The 23,638-nt window shown below is 35.7% G+C and overlaps 1 protein-coding gene across 5 annotated transcripts in view; it reads left to right on the top strand.

Annotated features, from left to right (window-relative positions):
- ITPR2 (inositol 1,4,5-trisphosphate receptor type 2) overlaps positions 1 to 23,638 on the top strand; it is a 521,104-nt gene that overhangs the window by 108,774 nt on the left and 388,692 nt on the right. For all 5 annotated transcript variants that reach the window (XM_077170358.1, XM_077170362.1, XM_077170360.1 and 2 more), the window contains 4 exons: positions 5,059 to 5,157; positions 5,460 to 5,543; positions 5,913 to 6,059; positions 10,454 to 10,549. In XM_077170358.1, the coding sequence (XP_077026473.1) occupies positions 5,059 to 5,157; positions 5,460 to 5,543; positions 5,913 to 6,059; positions 10,454 to 10,549 (426 nt within the window). The remainder of the gene's footprint in view (positions 1 to 5,058; positions 5,158 to 5,459; positions 5,544 to 5,912; positions 6,060 to 10,453; positions 10,550 to 23,638) is intronic.

The raw sequence follows: 23,638 nt of genomic DNA, 5'->3' as shown, positions 1-23,638 counted from the left end.
GAATAAGTAGCATTTTTCTAAAATGGAAACCTGCTGTATTTTGTTGGAGGCAAACAGAAATATTGTCGCTTTGTAACAGGTGGTTCAATTATTATTGACTTTCTTTGGAAGCATATTAAAGTAAGAAGAAGAAATTGTAAATTCAGAATAATTTAAAATTATATTTTGCTATTTAACAATTTACTCATATTATGACTTAGCTTATAAATATCCAACAAAATGTTCTGCAACCCAGATGAAATGCAAGAATGAAGATATGATGCTCATATCTTCAAAAATCAACAGTTCCTACTACTTAGGCGTGCCCCTATGGAATAACTAATAGAGAGTTGTGGGAAACAAAACAGATTCATGGATTCCTCAACTTTCCACTTTATAGAAAGCCTTTGGTTGGTGCTGAAAAGTTAGAAAATCACTGGGCATAGCCATGCAAAGTATATATATATATCATTTTCATTTATCTTCTCATGATTGAGTAGTTTATTTTTCATTTTCAATTTTGATTTAAGAAGACATTAGTTATTTACCTTGATGGTAAATTTCAGAAGTTAGGTAAGGGGCGCATGGGTGGTTTAGTGGTTAGACTGCCCGCCTTCCATGCGGGAGACCGGGGTTCCATACCTGGACCGTGCACTCAAGAATACAAACAAACAAACAAAAGTTAGGTAAGGCCAAAAAATATTCTTCCAATTAATATGGTCTGCATGAGGAAATGTTAACTCTTAGGCAAAGAGCTTTTACAAACACCAAGTAGATTTTTACAGAAATCTAACCTTAAATTTCTAGCAGAGGTAGGACTAGAACCTTGGTGTTTTGGTTCCTACTGCGGTATTCTTTTTACCATATCAGGTACTGCTCCAAAAGAAGGTAGCTGCTAATAGTTTATTTGCTCACCATTTTGAGCAAAATCCCAGCTAGAATTCTGCATGGCTGTTACACAGAATCAACAGAAGTGCTTCTAGAATTGCCATTTCATAAAAGATGTTTTTGTAGCAGCGTGCATAGTCTGGTAGATCCTAGGATATGGTAGAAAATGACCTCATACACAAGTTCTCTATTAAATATATACAACTTCTCAGAAAGTGTTTAACGCCCTTAGTGAATCAGACCCAATCTACACTCTTCTCAGTCTTCTGAGAATATTACTGAGTTCTATAGTTGCTAAATTATCTAAACAGGTACGAATTCCCTGAGGATAAGGACTATTTCTTACAACCTCTTGTATTCTTCCTGGCACTTCTTACTGTTCTTTTTAATTTTTATTAACAAAAGCAATCAACATATGATATGAACATTCTTTTTTTTCCACATAGTTGTATATTCATCATCATAATCATTTCTTAGAACATTTGCATCAATTCAGAAAAAGATATAAAAAGAAAACAGAAAAAAATTCATACATACCATACCCCTTACCCCTCCCTTTCATTGATCCCTAGCATTTCAATCTACTAAATTTATTTTAACATTTGTTCCCCCTTTCATTTATTTATTTTAAATCCATATGTTTTGCTCATCTGTCCATAAGGTAGATAAAAGAAGCATCAGACACAAAGTTTTCATAATCACACAGTCACATTGCAAAAGTTATATCATTATACAATCATCTTCAAGAAACATGGCTACTGGAACACAGCTCTACATTTTCAGGCAGTTCCCTCCAGCCTCTCTGTTACACCTTAACTAAAAAGGTGATATCTATTTACTGCATCAGAATAACCTCCAGGATAACCTCTCGACTTTGTTTGGAATCTCTCAGCTATTGACACTTTATTTTGTCTCATTTCACTCTTCCCCCTTTCAGTGGAGAAGGTTTTCTCAATCTCTTGGTGCTGAGTCCCAGCTCATTCTAGGATTTCTGTCCCACGTTTAGACAGAAATCCCTGGGAGTCATGTCCCACGTAGAGAGGGAGAGGGTGGTGAGTTTGCTTGTTGTGTTGGCTGGAGAGAGAGGCTACATCTGAGCAACAAAAGGGATTCTCTTGGGGGTGACTGTTAGGCCTAATTTTAAGTAAGCTTAGCCTATCCTTTGTGCGGTTAAGTTCATATGAACAAACCCCAAGATTGGGGGCCCAGTCTATTGCTTTGGTTGTCCCCACTACTTGTGAGAATATCAAGAATTCTCCACTTGGGGAAGTTGAATTTTCCCCCTTTCTCACCATTCCCCCAAGGGGACTTTGCAAATACTTTTTTATTCACCTTTCAAATCCTTCTGGGATTTATCGAGGCATCACTCTGGACAAACCTACAAAATCTCACATCCTACTCAAGGTTCCAAGTACTTATGATGTTCAGTTAAGCTGTCCACATAAGTTATATTAGGAAATGCACTAGCCGAAATATAAATTTTGTACCAAATAAACATTTTTTGCTTTAGTCTCACACATAAGTTAAAGTTTTAAAATATTAATTACCATCTATTTCAACACCTGCAGGATTGACATTCCTATGTTCTTCCTCATGCAAAACATTTTTAAATTTGTACATTTAGTCACCATCATTATACACCCTAGGCATTCCTAGATTATACCATCTCAGTCTTTATCGTGTATCTTTCCTTCTGATTTCATTTGTACCCCCAGGCCTCCTCCCTCTATCATTCTCACATTCAGCTCAGTGTTCTAACATTATTGTGTTGCAGTTAGGTAGTATTGTGCTATCCATTTCTGAGTTTTTACAATTAGTCCCGTTGCACAATCTGTATCCCTTCAGTTACAATTACCCAATATTTACTCTATTTCTATCTCCTGATGACTTCTGTTCTTAACTGAAATTATCCAAGTTCATTCACTAATGCTTGTTATATCATGAGACCATATACTTACTGTTCTTTTTATTTCGTGTGATTGGCTTCTAGTCCATTTTATTTGCAAGTTTTATTCAGCTTGTTGGGAACAAGACTAAGGACCTAGAGATTACTGGACTAGTGTTAGATTCTACTTATGAATACTATTCTCATGAACCCTTGCAAAAGGTTTACTAGATATCAAAAAACATTTTTCTCCATGGCTGCTTAAAAAATATAGAAAACTTAATGCATGGTGTTTTGAAGTAAATGTAACATATGGATTCGCTCAAAGTTTACAGACAACTGTAGTGAAATGTTAAGACTTAAAACAGTGAACATATGTGGAGGCAAAGGTATTGTTTTAATCGAAAGGACATAGCTAAAATATATTATTACATTGAGTAACTTATATAGTATCATAGATAAATGATGGAGATAAGATTAGCTAGCACACCAAATCCAATTGTTCTTTAAGAAATTGGAAGATGAGATATGACAATGTGGCATCAAGTTCCTTACTAAACCAGTAATTTATAGTATATCTGAAAACTCAGACTTCTATATGGCTATGAGACTTGGAGCTGCCTGATTTTATGTGCAATAATTAATGTTTTGTGGTGGATTTTTTTGAGGGGGAGGTGGAAATATGTTCAAGCTGTATTGAATTTTATTTGTTTTTTAATGATTTGATTTTTAAAACAGGTACCAATTCAAGGTTCAAAAGATAGAAAGCTATTTAAAGATATATGGTGAAATTCTCTCTCCCACCCATTTTCTCATCTGCACAATTCCAGTCCCCCTTTCCACAATTAACTACTGGAAGGATTTCTTTATACATATATTCCTCTTTCCTTCCTCTCTCTCTCTGCACCTGTTCTGTCCTCTCCTCTTTTCACTTAACACTGCTTCTTGGTGATCTTTTATTATCAGTATATAGAGAGTTTCCAAGACAATTATTTGTGAATCATAGCATCTTACTGATGGATTTGAAGGGTAGAATAATGAATAGAGAGAGACCAGCCCTATAGACAGTAGAAACTATTTCCACAAACCAAAGAACAACCTACCTTTGCTCCACTGGGGAGCTGGAGTTTTCACTATCTTATCTGAACCTCCAGATATAGTTTGTAACAACAGTAGCACATGTAAATGTGGACACCAGTATATAACCCATAAAATGTTCATTTATTTTGCAGATGTAAAATTCCATCACTTTAAAGTCTTGGTTTAGGTTAAGATACAGGGAAATAGAATGCTGTTTATTCTTACTTCCTGAGTCTTAATTTGTTTTTAGTTCTCTATCAGACTAATTGATTCCAATATTCAGTTGGTATGAAATATGCAAAGAGAAGATTTTGGTTTTCATTTCTGAGATGTTGAGCAATTCTATACATGAGACTATAGGTACTACTGCATAAGGCTCAAATGGAACTTTGCAACACAAGTAACTTTAGTAACTATAAAGTTCATTGTTATCATTCAGAAAGCATCTTCATTTCCCCATAATTTGAGTTATGGATAAAATATTGAAGATAAAGTAAACATTCTTAACAGTTAGCATAGATAAAAATCAGTTCAGGTTTATTTCTCTAAAGCATCCTTTCCTTAACCAATTTTAGTTTTTATTTAGAAACGAGTACTAAATTTAAGGAGCAATATTTTTTTTTGATGTTTAAGATAAGAGTGAACCAGATGCCTAAACACCAAACAATAAACAGATTTCTACAAGGTAATAACATATTTCTGAATTTCCTATATCCAGATAATATTAGTATTGCTTCATTAAATTTCGGAAATTAGAAGGGCCATCAAAGTTACTGGACTTGTCTTTCATTCCAGGGAGACTACAGATGTCAACTATTTCTACTTCTACTTAAAGTGGGTCCAGTATATGGGTAGATTGGTTTTTGCGGCAGATATGTTTTATTCTGTGTCTGCTGTGCTCGTGGCATAAGGCCTCGTGTGGAGGGATAATGACCTATTTATTGGCTTTGCATAAGAAGACCCTACCTGAAATTGAAGGCTAGTAGGAAAACGATCTACCTTAGCTTTGTGAATCCAGACCAATAGGCACTGTGGAGCATGATTGTACGATCACTCATCAGGTCGTTTATTTTCTCAAAGAGCAAAAAGAACAGAAACTGGTAGGGAGGATAAAGGAGACAAGTGTCAGGTCAACAACAAGCACTTCTGTGCAGTTATTTTTAGCTTCAAATCTAGCCCTGAAGGTCCATACAATGTCTCAGTTGCAATTTATTTTTGATTCCTAGATTGTTGTAGGAGATAAAGTTGTTTTGATGCCAGTGAATGCAGGACAGCCACTACATGCAAGCAACATAGAGCTTCTCGATAACCCAGGGTGTAAAGAGGTATGTTCAAGAGAAAAAGGGATGAAATTGTGCATTTTCTCATGGGAGAAAAAAAAAGGTCATTTGGTTTCTTTCATTGTTTTCATGAGGGTACTCCCCATTATGCTAATTAGTATCCCTAAAGTAAATGTAGATAATGATTAACTGGCTATTTCAGTTGGCTGTTGGAAAATTGTCAAGTTGATATATATACTTCATTATTCAAAGTTGACCTTTTTTCTCTTTTTACTAGTTGATGTAATACTTTCTAATATGGAATGCAATCTGTAGCCTTATGACTCTTAACATTTCTTCATTAATAGGTGAATGCTGTTAATTGCAACACTAGCTGGAAAATCACTTTATTTATGAAATACAGTTCCTACCGAGAGGATGTATTAAAAGGAGTAAGTATGCGCTACATAGAACATTTATGGGAGGAATTGAAGGTAGACTTTCTGAACTTCTAGATGCAAAACCTACCTATGTATTCACTGGTTTTCATAATTTAACGTTGTAACTATAAACCTTAATACTTACTATGTTTCAATGAATCACTCCCCTCCTCAATATTTTGCAATGTATAATAATCAGTAAAAGGCAAGTAGCTATCAGAAGGGTCCAAGGTATCAAACCTAGAAAGAAGCACTGGCTTCTCTTGTCTGTTAGCTATCAGAAGGGTCCAGGGTATCAAACTTAGAAAGAGGCACCTGCTTCTCTTGTCTGTTAGTTCAGGATTTTGTTGAAAATACAGTGTTTATCGACTGTTTTTCTAGGGTGATGTTGTTCGATTGTTTCATGCGGAGCAAGAGAAGTTTCTGACTTGTGATGAATATGAGAAAAAACAGCACATTTTCCTTCGTACGACCTTGCGTCAATCAGCCACTTCCGCTACTAGTTCTAAAGCGCTCTGGGAAATAGAGGTGTGTAAATATGCCTGGTTCTTAAAAAATGAATCACAAAGACAAGATTCACTAGGCTGAATGTTTTAATGTTACATTTATGATGGACCTATGAAACAAAGACAGGATTCATTAGGCTGAATGTTTTAATGTTACAAGCTTCATTTATGATGGACCTATAAAACAGAATAAGTTTTGTGAACCAACTTGTGCCCCTTTGTTGTTGTGGCCAATTTGAAAGACTGTTACTTCTCTACCTGCCTTCTCTGGGGTGACTTTCCCTTTCCCTCTCTTTCTGTGAATGTGCGTGTATATGTGTATGTATATAGGTATGTGTATGTCTTTGTATATATACATACCTACATACATATTTTCTATGGGATGTAAGAAACCATAGTTTAATAACAGCATATATGTGGTTTTACTTTAAAACAATTCATTGTAAAATGTTGTCAAGACTGCTCAGACTGAAGGCCATGTTCCTCAAATGGCATTGGCGTTAAGGTAGGGTAGAATGACTCTTTTTGACTGGAAACAGATATCATAATGATACAGTCACCAAAGAGAGCATTTGTTTTTCCTGGAATGCATTTCTTTTGGAATCAGCACACCCATACTTAATAATTCATTCATCCTTTAGTTCAGAAATTATTTCTTAAATGTGCCAATGTCATAGAATAATTAAGAAAATGTGAGGTATGGATTTTTTTTAGAGGAGTTTAGTGTACAGTGAAGAAGATAAGATATACATGATCACCTATGTGTAAGCCAGGCTGTATCTTCCTTCTGAGCAGTGGTTCTCAGCCCTTTCAAACTCTTCAACCCCCTTTAACATCATATATTTTGTGACCCTCTCTCAGAATACTAAAATGAAATTCATTAGGTAATATTCTTAGAATTAAACATTAACATACTGCCAAACTTCTAATATAAAGAAGAAATAAAAGGAAAATAACATGTATTTCAACATGCAAATGATTACTCTAGAAGATATGATATTTGTACCTGTCTTTGATGGGTATGTTTGGATTTGAGAGCAGTAGTAGAAGAAGAGAACCAGAAGATATTTTATATACGCAGTACAGGGAAATGAAAGAGCAGAGGTAAATTTGGGCCTTGAATAAATGCTAGTGTTAGGAGACATAACAGAACAGACTTGTTTGTACTTGATAAAAAAGGAAGAAAATAACCATAATTGAAATAAGAATAACAAGGCAAATACAGATGGTTGAAACAGAAAAAAATGAGGAAGTCTGATGTTTATGCAAATGAGCTGAGCCTATTTATAAATGTGGCATCAAAATAATTCTCTAGTTATGACATGGTTCAGAATAAAAATAAAATCGTAAACAAAGCACATCTTCCATCTTGCTACTCCATTACATATCGAGGCATATATTCAGTCTCTAGTACTCAGAGCGACATTGGAGACCATATCCTTCAATCAGTGACAGGAAATTGAGCAGGCTGGGGAAAACAGCATCCACCAAAGCCAGTATACAAGAGGCCACAGAGGGGAGGGCCGCGGTGGCTCAGCGGGCAAAGTGCTTGCCTGCTATGCCGGAGGACCTCGGTTCGATTCCCGGCCCCAGCCCATGTAACAAAAAACGGAAAAACAAAATACAATAAAAACAAGAAAATGTTTAAAGTTGTTTCCCTTTCTTCCTTCCTTCCTTCCTTCTCTCTGTCTTTCCTTTAAAAAAAAAAAAAAAAAAAGAGGCCACAGAAAAGTTGTGTGGTAGATCCCTGGGGAGAGTATTGGGGTAAGACTGAAAAATAACACACAACCCGAAAATAAGTACAAGATTAAAATATGCATTTTTCACACTATGGATTTCTTATCATTTTGCCCCAAATATTTAAAAATACATGGGATAGCAATAATATTAAATATTATTTTAAAACTTTGTTAATGAAATACAGTGATTTTCCTGTATTTCATGTGTTTCTGCCTATTTAATATTTGGTTCTAAGTCTGTTAAAAGGGGTTAGAATCTTCTCTCATATATTTACTATTAGAATTATAGCTTTTACTGTAACTATGCCACAGCACTTAAAACCTTTCCAACTAAATGCATAACTGGAAGTGCTATAACACATTGAATAGTCAGAATGGAGAGAGCAAGTAAATTATTCAATAATTTTGAGATAATATCTTTAATTCATTTAATTGTCTTTCTCTCCGTAGTGAATTTCTCTTAAAACGGTAGACCTTTCACATAACTTGATGTTAAAAACTTTTAGTATGATTTTATACTAAAATATTAGCAATTTATATGTGTGGTAGGCTGATTTCTGTAGGAGAGGCACAAGATGTAAGATGAGGGACATTTCCTTGTTGCATGCTATATGAATTAAACTTCAGTTAGGAAAATGGAAATCATTCAAGTATTGCAAGTAAAGAAGTATTTAATATAGGAAATTAGGTTTCAACATTATTGGAAAGACTGGAGGAAGAAAAATAGGGTGGGAGAGGTGGTCTTATCTGAAGAATAAGATGAGACTAGAGGCCTCTTTTGTCCTCCCCTAAGCCTGCATGCTCCTCCCCCTGGCTGTGGGACCATCCCCTTCTGGGGTCCTTGCCCACCCACCTGTAGGAGCTGTCCTAGTCTGCTGCTGCCACTGTTAGTGGAGCCCAAAGACAAGCATCCCTTCTACCTTTCTCTGCTTTCCATTCTCGGGGAACGTCTTCAGAAGCCTGCTGGGGAGGCTTCCAGCACCTGTGGAAAGGGAGCACTTAGAAGGGCAGGATGGTGAGGAGCACCGGATACCACTATCTAGGACCTGCTGGATCTCCCCGTGAATTGCAGGACATGTGTGATATTTTGGCCACTGTTCATTAAATGACAATAGGAGCCCCTGCAAAATCAACATGATAAATAGAAACACCCTCTCATTTCTTCAAGATATCCTCTAGGGAGTTTTAACTTCATTGTTAGACCCACTAGGGTATAGGAGCTCTAAGTCAGACCCAGGATAGCCTTCAAGTTATTTGTTAAACCCTTGTAATTATATTCAGTTTGTGTATGTGTGTGTGTGTGTGTGTGTGTGTGTGTGTGTGCGCACGCGCGCATGTGCGACAACGAATAGATTTGATCAGATTCTTAAAGGTAACTGTGACTCCCCAAAAGAAAGAAAAGTTTAAGCATTGGTGGGATCACAGTGGCTGGTGATTAGCAAAAGATTTGTAGTTAGATATTAGTTTTGAGAGCTGGGCCTTGAAGGATAGGTGGATTTTTAGTCACAGGAAAAGTGTTTCTGTAAGACTTTATACTCTTTGAGGCACTTTCATTATTAGGATCTTATTTGACCTGTGGGAGTAAAAGACATAGAACCTGGAGTCCAGCAAAAGGTGTTAGAAAGTTTGATAGGTTTGCATACAGAATTTGAGATTAGGGCAGTATCTGAAGAGTGGTCAACACTAACAAGAATTTGAGGGATAATAGTAAAGAATTACCTTAGCATTCTAAAAGGCCTTATGATATTTAATCTTGACTACAATTCTGTGAATGAACTCCATTTTGTAGATGAAGAAGCAAGGCATGAAGACATTAAATTGCTAGCTGTGATCACAACAATATAATTGGCTGAGTTGTGACTCAAATACAGTCATCTTTGTACTGTAAAACCTGTGCTTTTCTGTTGCCCCATACCACCTGCATTATCAAGTCCATCAGAGGTTCTATTGCCAATTCTGCATTCCCAGCTCTGCCTGGTTGCTCACACCTGGGCTACACCAACATGAAGAACAGGTTATCAATGGACCTGGTGTTAATAAAAAGTTAGTAAAAAGCATACATGCAAGGGGCCAAGAATTAAGTTAAGTTCAGCCTCCAGGGTTTGGCATCTGCAGTTCTCTTTGCCTGCATTTGCAATCCCTCTATGTGCCTGGCTTATTCTCATCTTCACAGTTTCAGCTCACATGTCATCTCCTCAGAGTGATCTGTGCTGATTACCATATCTAAAGTAGCCTTCCCTAGTTAATCATGCACTTGTCAAATCTGATTTATTTGTTTGTATGTTTACTCTCTTCTCCCATAAGAATGAAGGCTCTAGCCTTATTCACTGCTATGTCCTCCTTGCCTAGAAGAGTAATGGGCACATAATAGGCTTTTAGCACAATCATCAGAGTGAATGTTTGAATAACAGATGGGGGAAATCCCACAGTTTCTAGTTTTAGCTGGAGATATGTCTTTAGGAGTAAGGCTGTATTTGCAGATGTAAAGCCTGAGCATCATCTGTCTGCAGCCAGTTAACATAACACGTCTCTTGCTCATGAATGGGGAATTTTGCCCTAGTGTACTCTCATGGAAACAGATTAGATTCTGTGGTCTGCACTAACAGGAGGGTGCTCTGTGTAAACAGTCGGCACTTGCTCACCAGTAATATGAATATTGTCATTACTCTCCTTGTAGGTGGTTCATCATGACCCATGTCGTGGGGGTGCAGGACAATGGAACAGCTTGTTCAGATTTAAACATCTTGCGACTGGGAACTATTTAGCTGCCGAGGTAAGACTGATGGATATAGTGCTGTTGAATCTCTACTCTGAAATAGTGAAATAGGCAGCAGCATTCTCCAAATGAGGTATTTGCAAAACCATCATTATTGTCTGCAAACTTCTGTGTTGGCATATAAATTATTGTAAAAATGTAAATTTGTAGCCAAGGCCTGAAAATAATCATTCTCTTAAAAAACCAACAATAACAACAACGAAACTCTGCAGTATGTTTGCTTGTAAGGGCAAATGTGATGGGGCATCTGTTGGCATATGTATGTGATATGGCATAATCTTTCTATTTAGTTATACTCATATTGCCTGAGTTGTTGGTGGTGCAGTATAACCCAGTGTTTCAGGTTTATCATTTGCCACTCGTTTCCTGGTGGAGAGCTTTTATTTTTCATGCCATTGGAGAGAAAGGGGTTTTCTTCTAGAGACACTGAACTGTCCTAAAACTGTCAATAAAAATGGTAAAAAACAGGGTGGTGTGACAGTGGCTCAATGGCAGAATTCTCGCCTGCCATGCCGGAGACCTGGGTTCGATTCCCAGTGCCTGCCTGTGCCAAAAAACAAACAAACAAAAAACCCCATAGAAAGCCCTTTTCTTTCTTATCTAAAAGCATGTTGATAACTAGATAGATACTGAAGATAGGTAGAAATAACATTATAGAAGATTTAGAAAGGATATGATTAAATTTTGGTCAACTAGTACATTCATAGAGTGGCTGAGTTGGGGTAAGAAATGGGGAGTTAATGCTTAATTGGAAGAGAATTTTTCTTTAAGGGGATGGAAAAGTTTTGATAATGGATGGTGATGTTGGTAGTACAATCTAGTGAACATAACACCACAGAATTATATAATTGAGTGTGGCTAAAAGTGGAAATTTTAGATTGTATATATATTACTAAAATAAAAATTTTATAGAAGTAGTACCTTACAATACAACCAACAAACCCTAATAAGTCGTGAACTACAGTTAATAGTATGATTATAATAATATTGTTTCATCAATTTTTCAATTAGTATAACAAAGATAACACTAATACAAAGCTTTAGTACTAGGGAGTTAGTATTGGTGTTAATACTAGGGAATTTGTGTGAGGGGTGTGTATGAGAAGTCTGTATTAGGAAATTCATGATTTTTCTATAAACCTTCAACTTCTCTAATAAAAAATTAAAAATAAAAGGAATTCATATATGTGAGTTCACATTTCCACAAAAATTGTCTACTTTAAAAATAATTTTGAAGATATTCTTTTTCGAATGTATGAAACTATCCATTCATTCTACTTTCCTCAACTCTATTTCTCCTTTCAGTTGAGTTTCTTCTGGGAGTCTACATTAGAATTTGTTCTTGGAATTTTACATATTACTTCTCTATCTTTTGGTTTTGCAGGTGAGGGAGGGTATGGAAAGAAAGGGAGGGGTGTGAGATGGAGAATTGATGAGAAAAGGATGTGGAGAATGGGCAATGGGTCCTAAAGCCTCTATAAACATATGAGTATGCTGACCTTGTCTAAACTACCATCTAACTCATTACCATCTCCATCCTCTTAATCTGTGATGTTTTTCTTCATGGTACTTCCTACCATCTAAATTATTGTATGTTTTGAATACTTGTGCATTGACTATCTCTGTTAGTAGAATTTAGTCTCCATAAGGACATAGCTTTTGTTTCATCACGGCTGTGTTCCAGTTCCTGGAGCAGTGCTTGGCATAATATGTGGCTCATGGTAAGCTAGTAAGAGAAGTGTCATGATTGATTGAATTTAATGTATGATAAGTAGGTATCATTCTTACATAAATATATATATGAGACACATGATTTCCTGATAACTAAATGAAATATAGCTTTGTAACTTGTGAACTGTTTACACCATAAATGTTTTGAGTTAACTTTTTGGAAAGTATCCCTTTGAAGTAAAATGTAAGCTGTGAAGTAGGGAATTTTATCTAAAATAAGAATTAGATGCCCTTGAAAAGTAAGAAATTAGGATTACAGCCCTCTGGGATCTTGTTTTAGTGGCTCTTTAACTTACTCTTCAGTCAATGGCATTTTAGAGCTACTCATGTTGTTTGGAAAATTGACATGATTTACACATTACTGGGTTTTCTTTATGAATTTCCATAAATAAAACTTGCCAATGATACATTCAAATGATTAGAATATTAAGAATTAAATTAAGTATTAACGAATACCCAAGACCTCAACACATAAATGAGTGAATTAAAATGGAAAAACAGAATGTAAATCATTTCTTGAAAGAAGCTGAAAGATTATCTCTTCACTCTATCCCTAGAGAACACAATTTTAAATATTAGATGCTGTTTTGTCCATTAAGGTGTATTTGGAGGACCTTTTATATTTCCTTTACAATAGTTTTAAAACTTTTCTTTTCACAGCAAGGTGAGAGAAGGAGAATTATGCGCTGAGTATTTATCTGAAAATTGAAAGCTAGGTATTTATTTACTATTGATTTTTAACAGAATTTTTTGGGTGCTTCTCTGTAAAATTCTAATCTTACTTATAAATCATATCCTCAGAATGCTGAAATTCGTAAGTTAAGGTTTGTATTTGCTATGCCAGTTATATTCAAACATGATGGCACAGTTATGTCTCAGGATGGTTGTCCCGCTGATGGGGCAAAATCATGAAATCACAGTGATTGCTGTCATCATTACTTGATAAAAATTTGACTTCCAATCAAGAAACAGGTGTTAACTAGACTCTGTCAGCAATTGAACATCAATGATTTTCCTTTTATTACTTTGCTTTTTAAAAAATGCCATTATTTATGCCACTGAGATCAGGCAGGGGATTCCCAAAATTTTCGGAGTTGCACCCTCCAAACATTATTTGTTTAATTGCATTATATCTTTCTTCTTAGGTATGGAAAGGTATATGACTTTTATTATTTTATTTTTTCACTTTTCCTGTTACTATCTAGCTGTTACCTAAAAAACATGCCTCTTTTCTGGAGATTGTAAATGTAAGAATTGGAAATCATTATGTTTTGGAATTCATAAAAATAAATCTAATCTTTAATATTTCATCCAATCTTCAATATATGTTCGCTAAGTTTCTGATAAATGCACAGTATGGTAGAGAATGCTGCAGGGATAGCACAGGATGTGGAAGATTCAGTCCTTGCACTCAAAGAATTGATCTTCTATTTTAGAAGTTAGTATACAATAAAGAACCACAGATGATAAGCATGTGGGATCACTTAGGGCTAATTATGCGTGCAGGTGGAATTAGATCAGTGATCAAGCAAAGTCAAACAAGGCTTTTGCTTGAGGTGAACTTTTCTCTGGATCTCAAAGTAAGTAATAAAAGAGGTAGCAGAAAAGTAAAAGGACAATCCTTGTAGAAGTTGCCAATGAGTCACGGACAGGGACTTTGTCCAAAGTATAGGTAGCAAATGTAAACAGGGAAGCTTAGCTCAAGGAAGGGGATTATGAAAGAAATTATTGAGTGATAGATCCCTTTGTGTCAGGATTTTGATTGAAGGGTTTGAATAGATCTATTTATAATAGGAATGGAGAAAAGAGTTTGAGAATGGTCATACTCATAGTTACCTAGAAGCTGGGGCTGAGCCGTTGCTTGCAAACACTTGCTAGACACCATTGATAAAGAGTTAAAAAAATCTAGTTTCTACTCTTGAAGAGCTCAGAGTACAGTTTGATAAATACATGATAGCTGTATGAATAGTGACATGCATTTGGGAAATTGCTGAAGTGCCAGACACCTTTGGTAGAGGATGGTAAAGAGGTACAGGGAATGGTCAAGAGTCTGCAGAAGTTGCTGCCTGAAGGATGAGTAAATCAGCTTAAGAAAAGAGATAAAAAGTGTTCAGGCAATAGGGCGGTGCAACAGTGACTCAGTGGTAGACTTCTCCTCTGCATGCTGGAGACCTGTGTTTGATTCCTGGAGCATGCTCATGCCAAAAAAAAAAGATGTGTTCAGGCAATGAGGGTAGCTTGTATACACCAAATAGTGTGTGTGATATCATGGGAACTAGTTTCATGTGGCTAATACTTAGAATGTGTGTGAGTCTGGAAGTGGTGCTAGAAGGTGTGAGAGTAGTAGTGGGATGAGAAATATAGAGAGAGCTAGCTGGTCATTTCAAACCATATGCATTGTGCTAAGGAGAATAGATTTTATGATTTAAAGAGGAGAGTTACAAGTAAAACCCATTACTGTACAGCTGCGTCTCTTGAATGGTAGTCAGTAGCTATATGTTGGCTATTTAAATTAAAATTAGTATTATTGAAATTAAATAAAATGAAAAAGCCAGTTTCTCACTAGCAGTAGTATTTCAAGGGCTCAATAGCCACATTTGTATCAGGTAGCAAGATAAAGAACATTTTTATCACTACAGAGAAAGTTCTAGAGGATAGTGCTACTGTAGAGTGACTGGAGGGCATTGGATTTAGAGGGACGGAGTCCAGTTAGAAGACTGTGTTATGATGCCCTCAAGAAATTAGGAGGATTTGAATCAAGGGAGTGGCAATAGTAATTGGGGAGGGGAAAGGAGTAGAAAGGTTGAAGACCGTTTTAGTGGAATATTAGTCTTTTGAATGTTGGAAGTTAGGAAGTTTGAAGGGTGATCGAACTGGTGATATTATTTACCCAGTTGGGGAAAAGGGTAGGAGGAGCACGGTTGATGAGGGAAATAATCTGTTCAATTGTGAATATGTTTAAATAGAGATGCTTGTAAAATTCCCAGATACTAATGTCTGATAGGCACAGGCTGAACAACTTCTAGAAGTCTGGGGACTGACTGGGGCTGAAGAAGTTGCTCAAGGTCTCCTCAGCATGGATAAGATCGTCTGGAGTGTGAATAGTCATAAGATGTTTGAAGATGGAACCATGAGGGACATCATCTTTTGAAGATGGGCTGACGGCTGGAAGCCTGAGAAAGAGATAGAGAAGGAAAAGCCATGAGGCAACTGGGAAACCAGTTGAGATGAATTGCAAATGCCAAGCAAGGGAGGATAGGGTTTCAAAATGGAGGAAGTGGGCATTTCAGATGTCATTGAAAAGGCAAGGAATAAAGTGTATCTTCTGCGTTTTGCAAGAACATGGTCATTACTGACTTTACTGAGAGGAATTTTAGTGGAAACCAGATTGTAGAGAGTGGAGAAATGACCAGGAGGTCAGGAAGAAATGAACACAAACTGCGTTTTTCAAAGCATGGCCGGGGAAGGGTAGAGTCAGAGCAGTAAGTAGTTCAAAGGGCGTTAGAGTCCTATTAGACAAGAATTTTTTCCCCTTCTTTTGCTGTGAAAAATAACATATATACAAAAAAGCTATAAATTTCAAATTATAGCACTACAGTTAGTTGTAGAACTTATTTCAGATTTAGACAAGATTTTACAACCTATTTTGGAGAAAAAAATAAGATGAATAAGGATTGAGCTGTTTTGTGTTAAAGGGAAGCACTTAGCAGAGGGATAAGATATGCCAGTATGTTATTCTCTTTTCCCTCAACTTTTCCCACCTCCAACAGTCATATTTATAATCTAAAATATTACTTTAATGTACCCTGAAAATTAGATTATGCAATCCTTGAATTGCCTTTGAGTTTATGAAATTTATATTGGCTGATGTTGCAAAGTGTCTAGTGTAGTGGGGAAAATTCTGCTGTTTACAGTATATCTGACTTTAAGCAGATAGTGACCCTCACTAACTTCAGTTCCCTTGTGTGTGAAAAAGGTGATACTATATAACACATGGGATTATTCTGGGATTAAAGTAGTTAGGGAGTGAACAGCACCTTGCACATGAAAGGTGCTCAATGAATGTTAACTCCCTTTACTTTTAAGGAGAAGAAGTAGAGAGAAAATAAGATAGTATCTGTTTATTATTATTCTTATTATTCAGAACTGGTATTTATTTGCCAGTCAGATAACTCAAGGGGGAAAAATGTTCAGGGGAAAAGTTCAGTTACTTAATCTGTCTGTCTGGAAAAGATTATCTGCTATATTTCCCTGTTTTGACATAGGAAATACTGCCTTGAAGTGGCATTGAAATATCCTTCCAATAAAATCCCATGCTTTGTTGGGCATAGCACACAAAACAAGTTCCTTCTATAATCTCTAAAATAGACATTTTTGATGAGATTACTCCTAATCAATAAGGTAAAGTCTGTTGAGTGGTTGTCTCAGAGTGAAGCTGAAAAGACTATCCATACCTTGGATTATTTAAAAAATGTAATGTACATTGCTTTCATTTCTCTAAATTCTATTGCTAAAATTTCCTACAGCACAAATGAAGATTATTTTGGATAACTTGGAATGGTTTTCTGTTGCCAACAAATCTGAGTTTAACTCAGACTATTGTACACTAATTTATTTTATGCCATTGCAATATAGTGTAGTTAGAATTCATTGAAGATTTTAGAATCTTAAATGGCTTTTGATCCTGATTAATGCCAAAGTTATTCTCTACATAACAGATGAGATATTTTAGAAGTCTCCTATGTATGGAAGTAATGCTTGTAGACCATTTCCTTGGACTTATCATGGTTTCCTGTTATATATGCATTTATTTAATCAGTCATTTACTGTGTATATCTAACCAATGTCTGTTTTATTTCTCTGAAGGAAGGGCCCATGCCTGTTTTGCTCACTGCAAGATTACCTGTATCTAGAACAGTGTTTGGCATTAATTTGCGTTCAGTAAATATTAGATGAACAGATGGTTGAATTATAGGGACTGCGAGGTCATGAAGTCTAACAATTTCCCTTCGCAGGAAAGGAAACTGAGACTCAAAGAGGTGATTGTTTTGTCCAAAGTGAAAAAAGAAGACAATAATAGTATTGGGGTTGAATACTAGGCTTGTACCCCTTCATCTACCTCAGTGTACTGGTTCTCATCTGAGGGTGATTTTGCCCATTATGGGACATTTGGCAATGTCTGAAGACATTTTTATCATCACAGTTGGGGGCAGAATGCTGCTGGCATCTCACTGGGTAGAGGCCAGGCATGCAGCTAAACATCCTACAAAGCAAGGACAGCTCCCCCCACACCCCCCCAAACAAAAATTTAACCTTCCCAAAATGCCAGTTATTTTCAATATTGGGAAACCCTGATCTAGATGATACTGAAATTACATAATCATTTATTGAATACTCACAAGGAAGAGGCACTATTTTGATTTTGTGAAGAAAATAAAAATTATTGACTTTTGGTCCTTGTCCTCTAAGAATTTGCAATCTAGAGGAGTATGAAATTAATTCAGTAACTAGGACATTGAGATCTCTTTTTAAATTGCTTCTGTCATGCATATACATCTGAAACAATTGTTTGTGTAATGTTTAAATTACTAACATTTGTAGGTGACCATGATAAATCTCCTAATAAGTTTAAAGATTGCAATCCATCAAATTAAGCACAAGTGAGAAAAAAGACGTAAAATTTTATTTACAGATATAATGCTTAAACATGATATTGTATCCTAACAACCACTGACTAGTGGGTAAGTTATTTTTTAAAAATGTAATAAGCCTAATGTCTGTGTAGAAATGAAAAGTCGGGGAGGAGCCAGCCCGGGTGCCAGGAGATGCTACCTCTTTTAAGTAGCCCTTTTCTTGATTTGGCACTCGCACTGTTATTGCAGTCATTTGTTCTCTGGAGCTTTGAGAAAGATGTTTCTGTTATTTTTTTTGCTGGTTATTCAAAGCTTCTGAGAGGGTCAGAACCCCGAGCATAGCACTCCACTGTTTTGATTAGGGCGAAGTTTAAGTCCTATTTTTGAGAAATATACAATGCTAGAATCCATGGAGACAACATCGAGCAAGGCACTTAATTATGAATCAGGCAATACAGACATTTGAGGATTGGTCAGATAATGCATTATAGAACTGTATTAAATGTTAATGTTTCTCATAACCTGTATAAAAGTAAATTGGTGCATTATTAGGCTTTCTCCCTGTAATGTCGGTTCCTTTGTGTGACATGCATGTAAGTAGGTGATGTGAGGGAAAGGTAAACACTTGTATATTTTTGCCTTAGACAGCACAGCTATCCGCACATTCATGGCCATTTCCCATGGTTCTTGTATTACTTGTATTACCTATTGGTGCAGGAAAGTTCGCAGCTATGACTACAGGGGAGAGAGTATTTTTATCATGTTTTGAATAGGTAAATAGTTCTTACGCAGGCATGGAAGATTATAAATCAAGTGTCACAATTTTTGCTTCACTGCTTCTTCCATTTTCTTTCTTTGGATTTTATTAAAGTTATAATTTGATGGTCTTTTCTAAAACATTTTAGATACAGTAATGCTAACTATTTTTCCCAATATACGCCCCCTATTGTTGACACTTTGCATTAGTGTTATACCTTTGTTATAACTGATGAAAGAATATTAAAGTAGTACTGTTAATTATAGTTTGTTTACATTAGGTAAATTATTTTTTTCCATACACCATCCTAATATTAATTCCTTCTATTAATGTTGCACATTTGGTATAATTCATGAAATAGCATTCTTACACTTGTACTATTAACCCCAGTTCATTGTCCAAAACAGATTCACTGTGTTATAAGTCCCATTTTTATCTTCTTTCATTCTATTAACATACATGACCCAAAACTTCCTCTTTCAATCATATTCACATACATAATTCAGCACTATTAATTATACTCATAATGTGGTACCATCACTACCATCAATTTCAAATGTTTAAGATCAACCTAAATAGAAATTCTGCACAAATTAAGCATCAACTCCCCATTCTATACTCTCAAATCCTCTGATAACAATCTGTATTCTAGATTCTGACACTCTGAGCTTGCTTATTTTAATTGTTCATATCAGTGAGATCATGCAATATTTGTCCTTTTGTGCCTGGTTTATTTCATTCAGCATAATATCCTCAAGGTTCATCCATGTTTTCTCATGCATCAGGACCTCATTCTTAATTATAGTTTAGTAATGTCCTGTTGTGTGTATACACCACATTTTGTTTTTCCATTCATCAGTTGATGGACACTTGGGTTGCTTCCATAATTTGTAAATAATGCTGCTATAAACATTGGTGTGCAAATGTCTGAGTCTCTGTTTTTAGTTCTGGGTATATACCTGGTAGCAAGATTGCCAGATCATATGGCAAATCTATACTTAGCTTCGTGAGCAACCGCCAAACTGTCTTCCACAGTGGCTTCACCAATTTTACATTCCCAAAAGCAGTGCCTAAGTGTTTTTATTTCTCCACACCCTTCCTACACTTGTAGTTTTGTTTTTTATTAATGGCCATTCTAGTCATTGTGGTTTTGATTTGTATTTCCCTAACAGCTAGTGATGTTGAGCATCTTTTCATGTGCTTTTTAGTTATTTGTATTTCCTCTTAAGAGATTTATCTATTCAAGTCTTTTGCCTATTTTTATAATTGGATGGTTTCTCTCTTTTTTGTTGAATTGTGGAATTTCTTTATATATTCTGGATATCAAACCCTTAACAGATATGTGGTTTCCAAATATTTTCTCCCACTGAGTAGGTTATTTTTTCCCTTTCTTGACAAAGTTCTTTGCAGAAAAGTTTATAATTTTGAGGAGGTCCTATTTATCTATTGTTTCTTTTGTTGCTTATGCTTTAGGTGTAAAGTCTAAGAAACCATTGCCTACCATAAGGTCTTGAAGATGCTTTCCTACATTTCTTCTAGGAATTTATGGTCCTGGTTCTTATATTTAGGTCTTCAAACCATTTTGAGTTAATTTTTGTGTAAGGTATGAGGTAGGTGTCCTCTTTAATTTTTTTGCATATGGATATATGTAGTTCCCTCAGGACCATTTATTGAAGAGACTATTCTTTCCTAGTTGAGTGGATTTGGCAGCCTTATCAAATATCAATCGGCCATAGATATGAGAGTCTATTTCTGAAGTCTCAGTTTGATTCCATTGGTTGATATATCTAACCTTTATGTCAATATCATGTTTTGCTCACACTGTAGTTTTGTAATATGCTTTAAGGTCAGGCAGTGTAAGTCTCCCATCTTTTTTCTTCTTTTTCAAGAAGTTACTGGCTACTTGGTGCCCCTTAACTTTCAGCATAAATCTGATTATTGGCTTTATATTTCTGCAAAGAAGCTTGGTGTAAATTTGATTGGGATTGTGTTGAATCTTTAAATCAATTTGGATAGAATTGATATCTTAGTTTTCCAAGCCATGAACATGGAATGTGCTTCCATTTATTTAGGTTTTCTTTGATTTCTTTTAGCAATATTTTGTAGTTTTCTGTAAATAAGACCTTTACATCTTTGATTAAATTTATTCCTAGATAGATGATTCTTTTAGTTGCTATTGTAAATGGAATTTTTTTCGTATTTTCTTCCTCAGATTGCTCATTACTAGTGTATAGAAACACTGCCAATTTTTATATGTTATCCCAAATCCTGACACTTGGTTAACCTCATTTATTAGCTCTAGTAGCTTTGCTGTAGTTTTTTTTTTTCTTTTTTTGACTTTCTATATATAGGATCATGCCTTCTGCAAATAGTGAAAATGTGTTGTTTAACATTCATATTTCCAGTTATCCACCTATTATTGATTCCCAACTTCATTTATTGTGGTCAGAGAAAGTGCTTTATATAATTTCAATCTTTTTTTTTTAAAAAACTTATTGTGACTTGTTTTGTGATTCAATGTGTGTTCTGTTCTGTTAAATGATCCATACGCACTTGAGAAAAACATATATCCTATGTTTGAGGGTGCAATGTTCTGTATATGTCTCTTAGGTCTAGTTCACTTGTCAAGTTCTCTGTTACCTTTTTGTACTTTTGTCTTGATGTTCTATCTATGGATGACGTGGTGCATTGAAGTCTTCAACTATTATTGAAGCTAAATCTATTTCTTCCTTTAGTGCTGTCAGTGTTTTCCTCATGTATTTTTGGCTCCTTCATCTGGTGTATAAATATTTATGATTGATATTTCTTCTTAGTGATTTGCCACTTTTATAATGTTTGCTCTTTGTCTTTTGTTGTTTTGCATTTCAGGACTGTTTTGTCTGATATTAGTATAGCTACCTCAGCTCTTTTTTGTTTACTGTTTGCATGGAGTATGTTTTTCCATCTTTTTACTGTCAACCTGTTGGTGTATATGTGTCTAAGGTAGACTACATATAGTTGGATTTTATGTTTTTTTATCCATTCTGGCAATCTGTGTCTTTTGACTGGGTAGTTTCATCCATTAACGTTCAATGTTATTACTGTAAATGCAGTACTTACTTCAGCAATTTTGTCCTTTGGTTTTTATATGTCATATCTTATTTTTGTCTCTCATTTTACCCCTTTAGTTACTCTTACCGATAATTTTCATTTCTATACTCTTCCAAACCTCTGTCTCCTGTCTCTTCCTTTCAGCTTGCAGAAGTCCCTTTAGTGTTACTTGCAGGGAATGTTTCTTGTTGATAAACTCTATTGATTTCTGTTTGTCTGTGAATATTTTAAACTCCCCCTCATTTTTGGAGGACAGTTTTGTCAGATAAAGAATTCTTGGCTGGAAATTTTTTTCTTTCATTATCTTAAATATATTATACCACTTATATTTTGATCTCCATGGTTTAGATGAGAAATTGACACTTGGCCCTATTGTGTTTCCCTTGTATATGACAAATCACTTTTTTCTTGTTGCTTTCAGGATACTCTTTCTGTCTTAGGCACTGAAATTCTTATTATTATGTGTCTCAGAACGGGTGTATCTGAATTTATTCTGTTTGGAGTAGTGGTACTTCTGCAACATATTTGTCTATGTCCCTCAGAAGAATTGGAAAATTTTCTACCATTATTTTCTCACGTATTCTTTCTGCCCTTTTCCTTTTCCTTTTCCTTCTGGGACACTCACGACTCATATGTTTGTGTACTTTGTGCTGTCATTCAAATCCATGAGATCCTGCCAAAGCTTTTTGTTTCTTTTCTCTATTTGTTTTCTGTCTGTAAGATTTTGATTGTCCTGTCTTCTAGTTCACTGATTCTTTCTTTTGCTTATTCAGATTTGCTATTGTATGACTATAGTGTGTTTTTAATCTCTTATATTGTGCCTTTCATTCCTATAATTTCTGGTTTGTTTCTTTTTATACTTTCAAATTCTTTTTTATGTTTACTCAGTCTTCTTAACATCCTTTATTGCTTTTACCATATTTTGCTTTCATCTTCTTGAATTCATTTAGAAGACTTGTTTCAACATCTTTGATCAGTTTCAAATTCTGTGTCTCCTCCAAGGTTTTAACATAACTTAAACTTATGTTGTAACTTTGACTGGGCTCTATCCTCCCATTTCTTAGTATGACTTGTAATTTTTTCCTGATGTCTTGGCATCTCATTATCTCAATGAGTTTAATCTGAAGGTCAGTTTCTGTTTCTTGCTGCGTATGTTATTGTTGACTGGCTATGTTTTAAGGCTCTTCTTTGACACTTGGTTCAACTTTGACACTTGGTAGACTTTTAGAATAGCCCTTGTTTAACTTATGAGATTTTTCAGCTCTTCATTTGATTCTTGCCTGGGATAATCAGTACAATTTTTAATAATGCATGTTTTATGTAATTGTTTCAACCCCCAGGGGAATGATTCCTTTACTCTTTTCCTTCTCTGGGATCTTGATCTATTCTGTTTGTTTTTGTATGCCTGTGTAGTTTTTCTTTTTTACACTTATCTCATTGTCCCTAGCTCCTTTTGCCTAGAGTCAAATTCTGCAAGGAAAGTTACCCTGGAGATGATTTTCCCAAGTCAGGATTTCCCAACCTAAATGGGGCCAGGCATGCATGAAGGAGTGCAGACTGGCACCACAGTGACTTGGGGAGAGGATTAGGAAAGACATCAGAAATCCTTTGTGATGGCTCCCTGGTGCTTCACTTTCTTGGCTTGCTTGGCACATAGCACCCTTCAGCAAACTGCTCCCCACACAGGATGTATTGTGCGGTTAAATGTCCATGGCCCTCTGTCCCTGTGTAGGGTGGGGTTGAAACAATGACTACCGCTGCATTTGTTGGGGCAAATTGAAACAGTAGCTCAGAGCCTGGACACAGTGATCCTAATTCCCTAGCCAAAAACCATGATTGGTGTTCAGCCATGTCCCCATGTTCCACATTCTTGGG

Source organism: Tamandua tetradactyla, chromosome 7 (assembly GCF_023851605.1).
Source record: "Tamandua tetradactyla isolate mTamTet1 chromosome 7, mTamTet1.pri, whole genome shotgun sequence".
NCBI lineage: Eukaryota > Metazoa > Chordata > Mammalia > Pilosa > Myrmecophagidae > Tamandua > Tamandua tetradactyla.
This window is presented reverse-complemented; position numbering and strand designations above follow the sequence as displayed.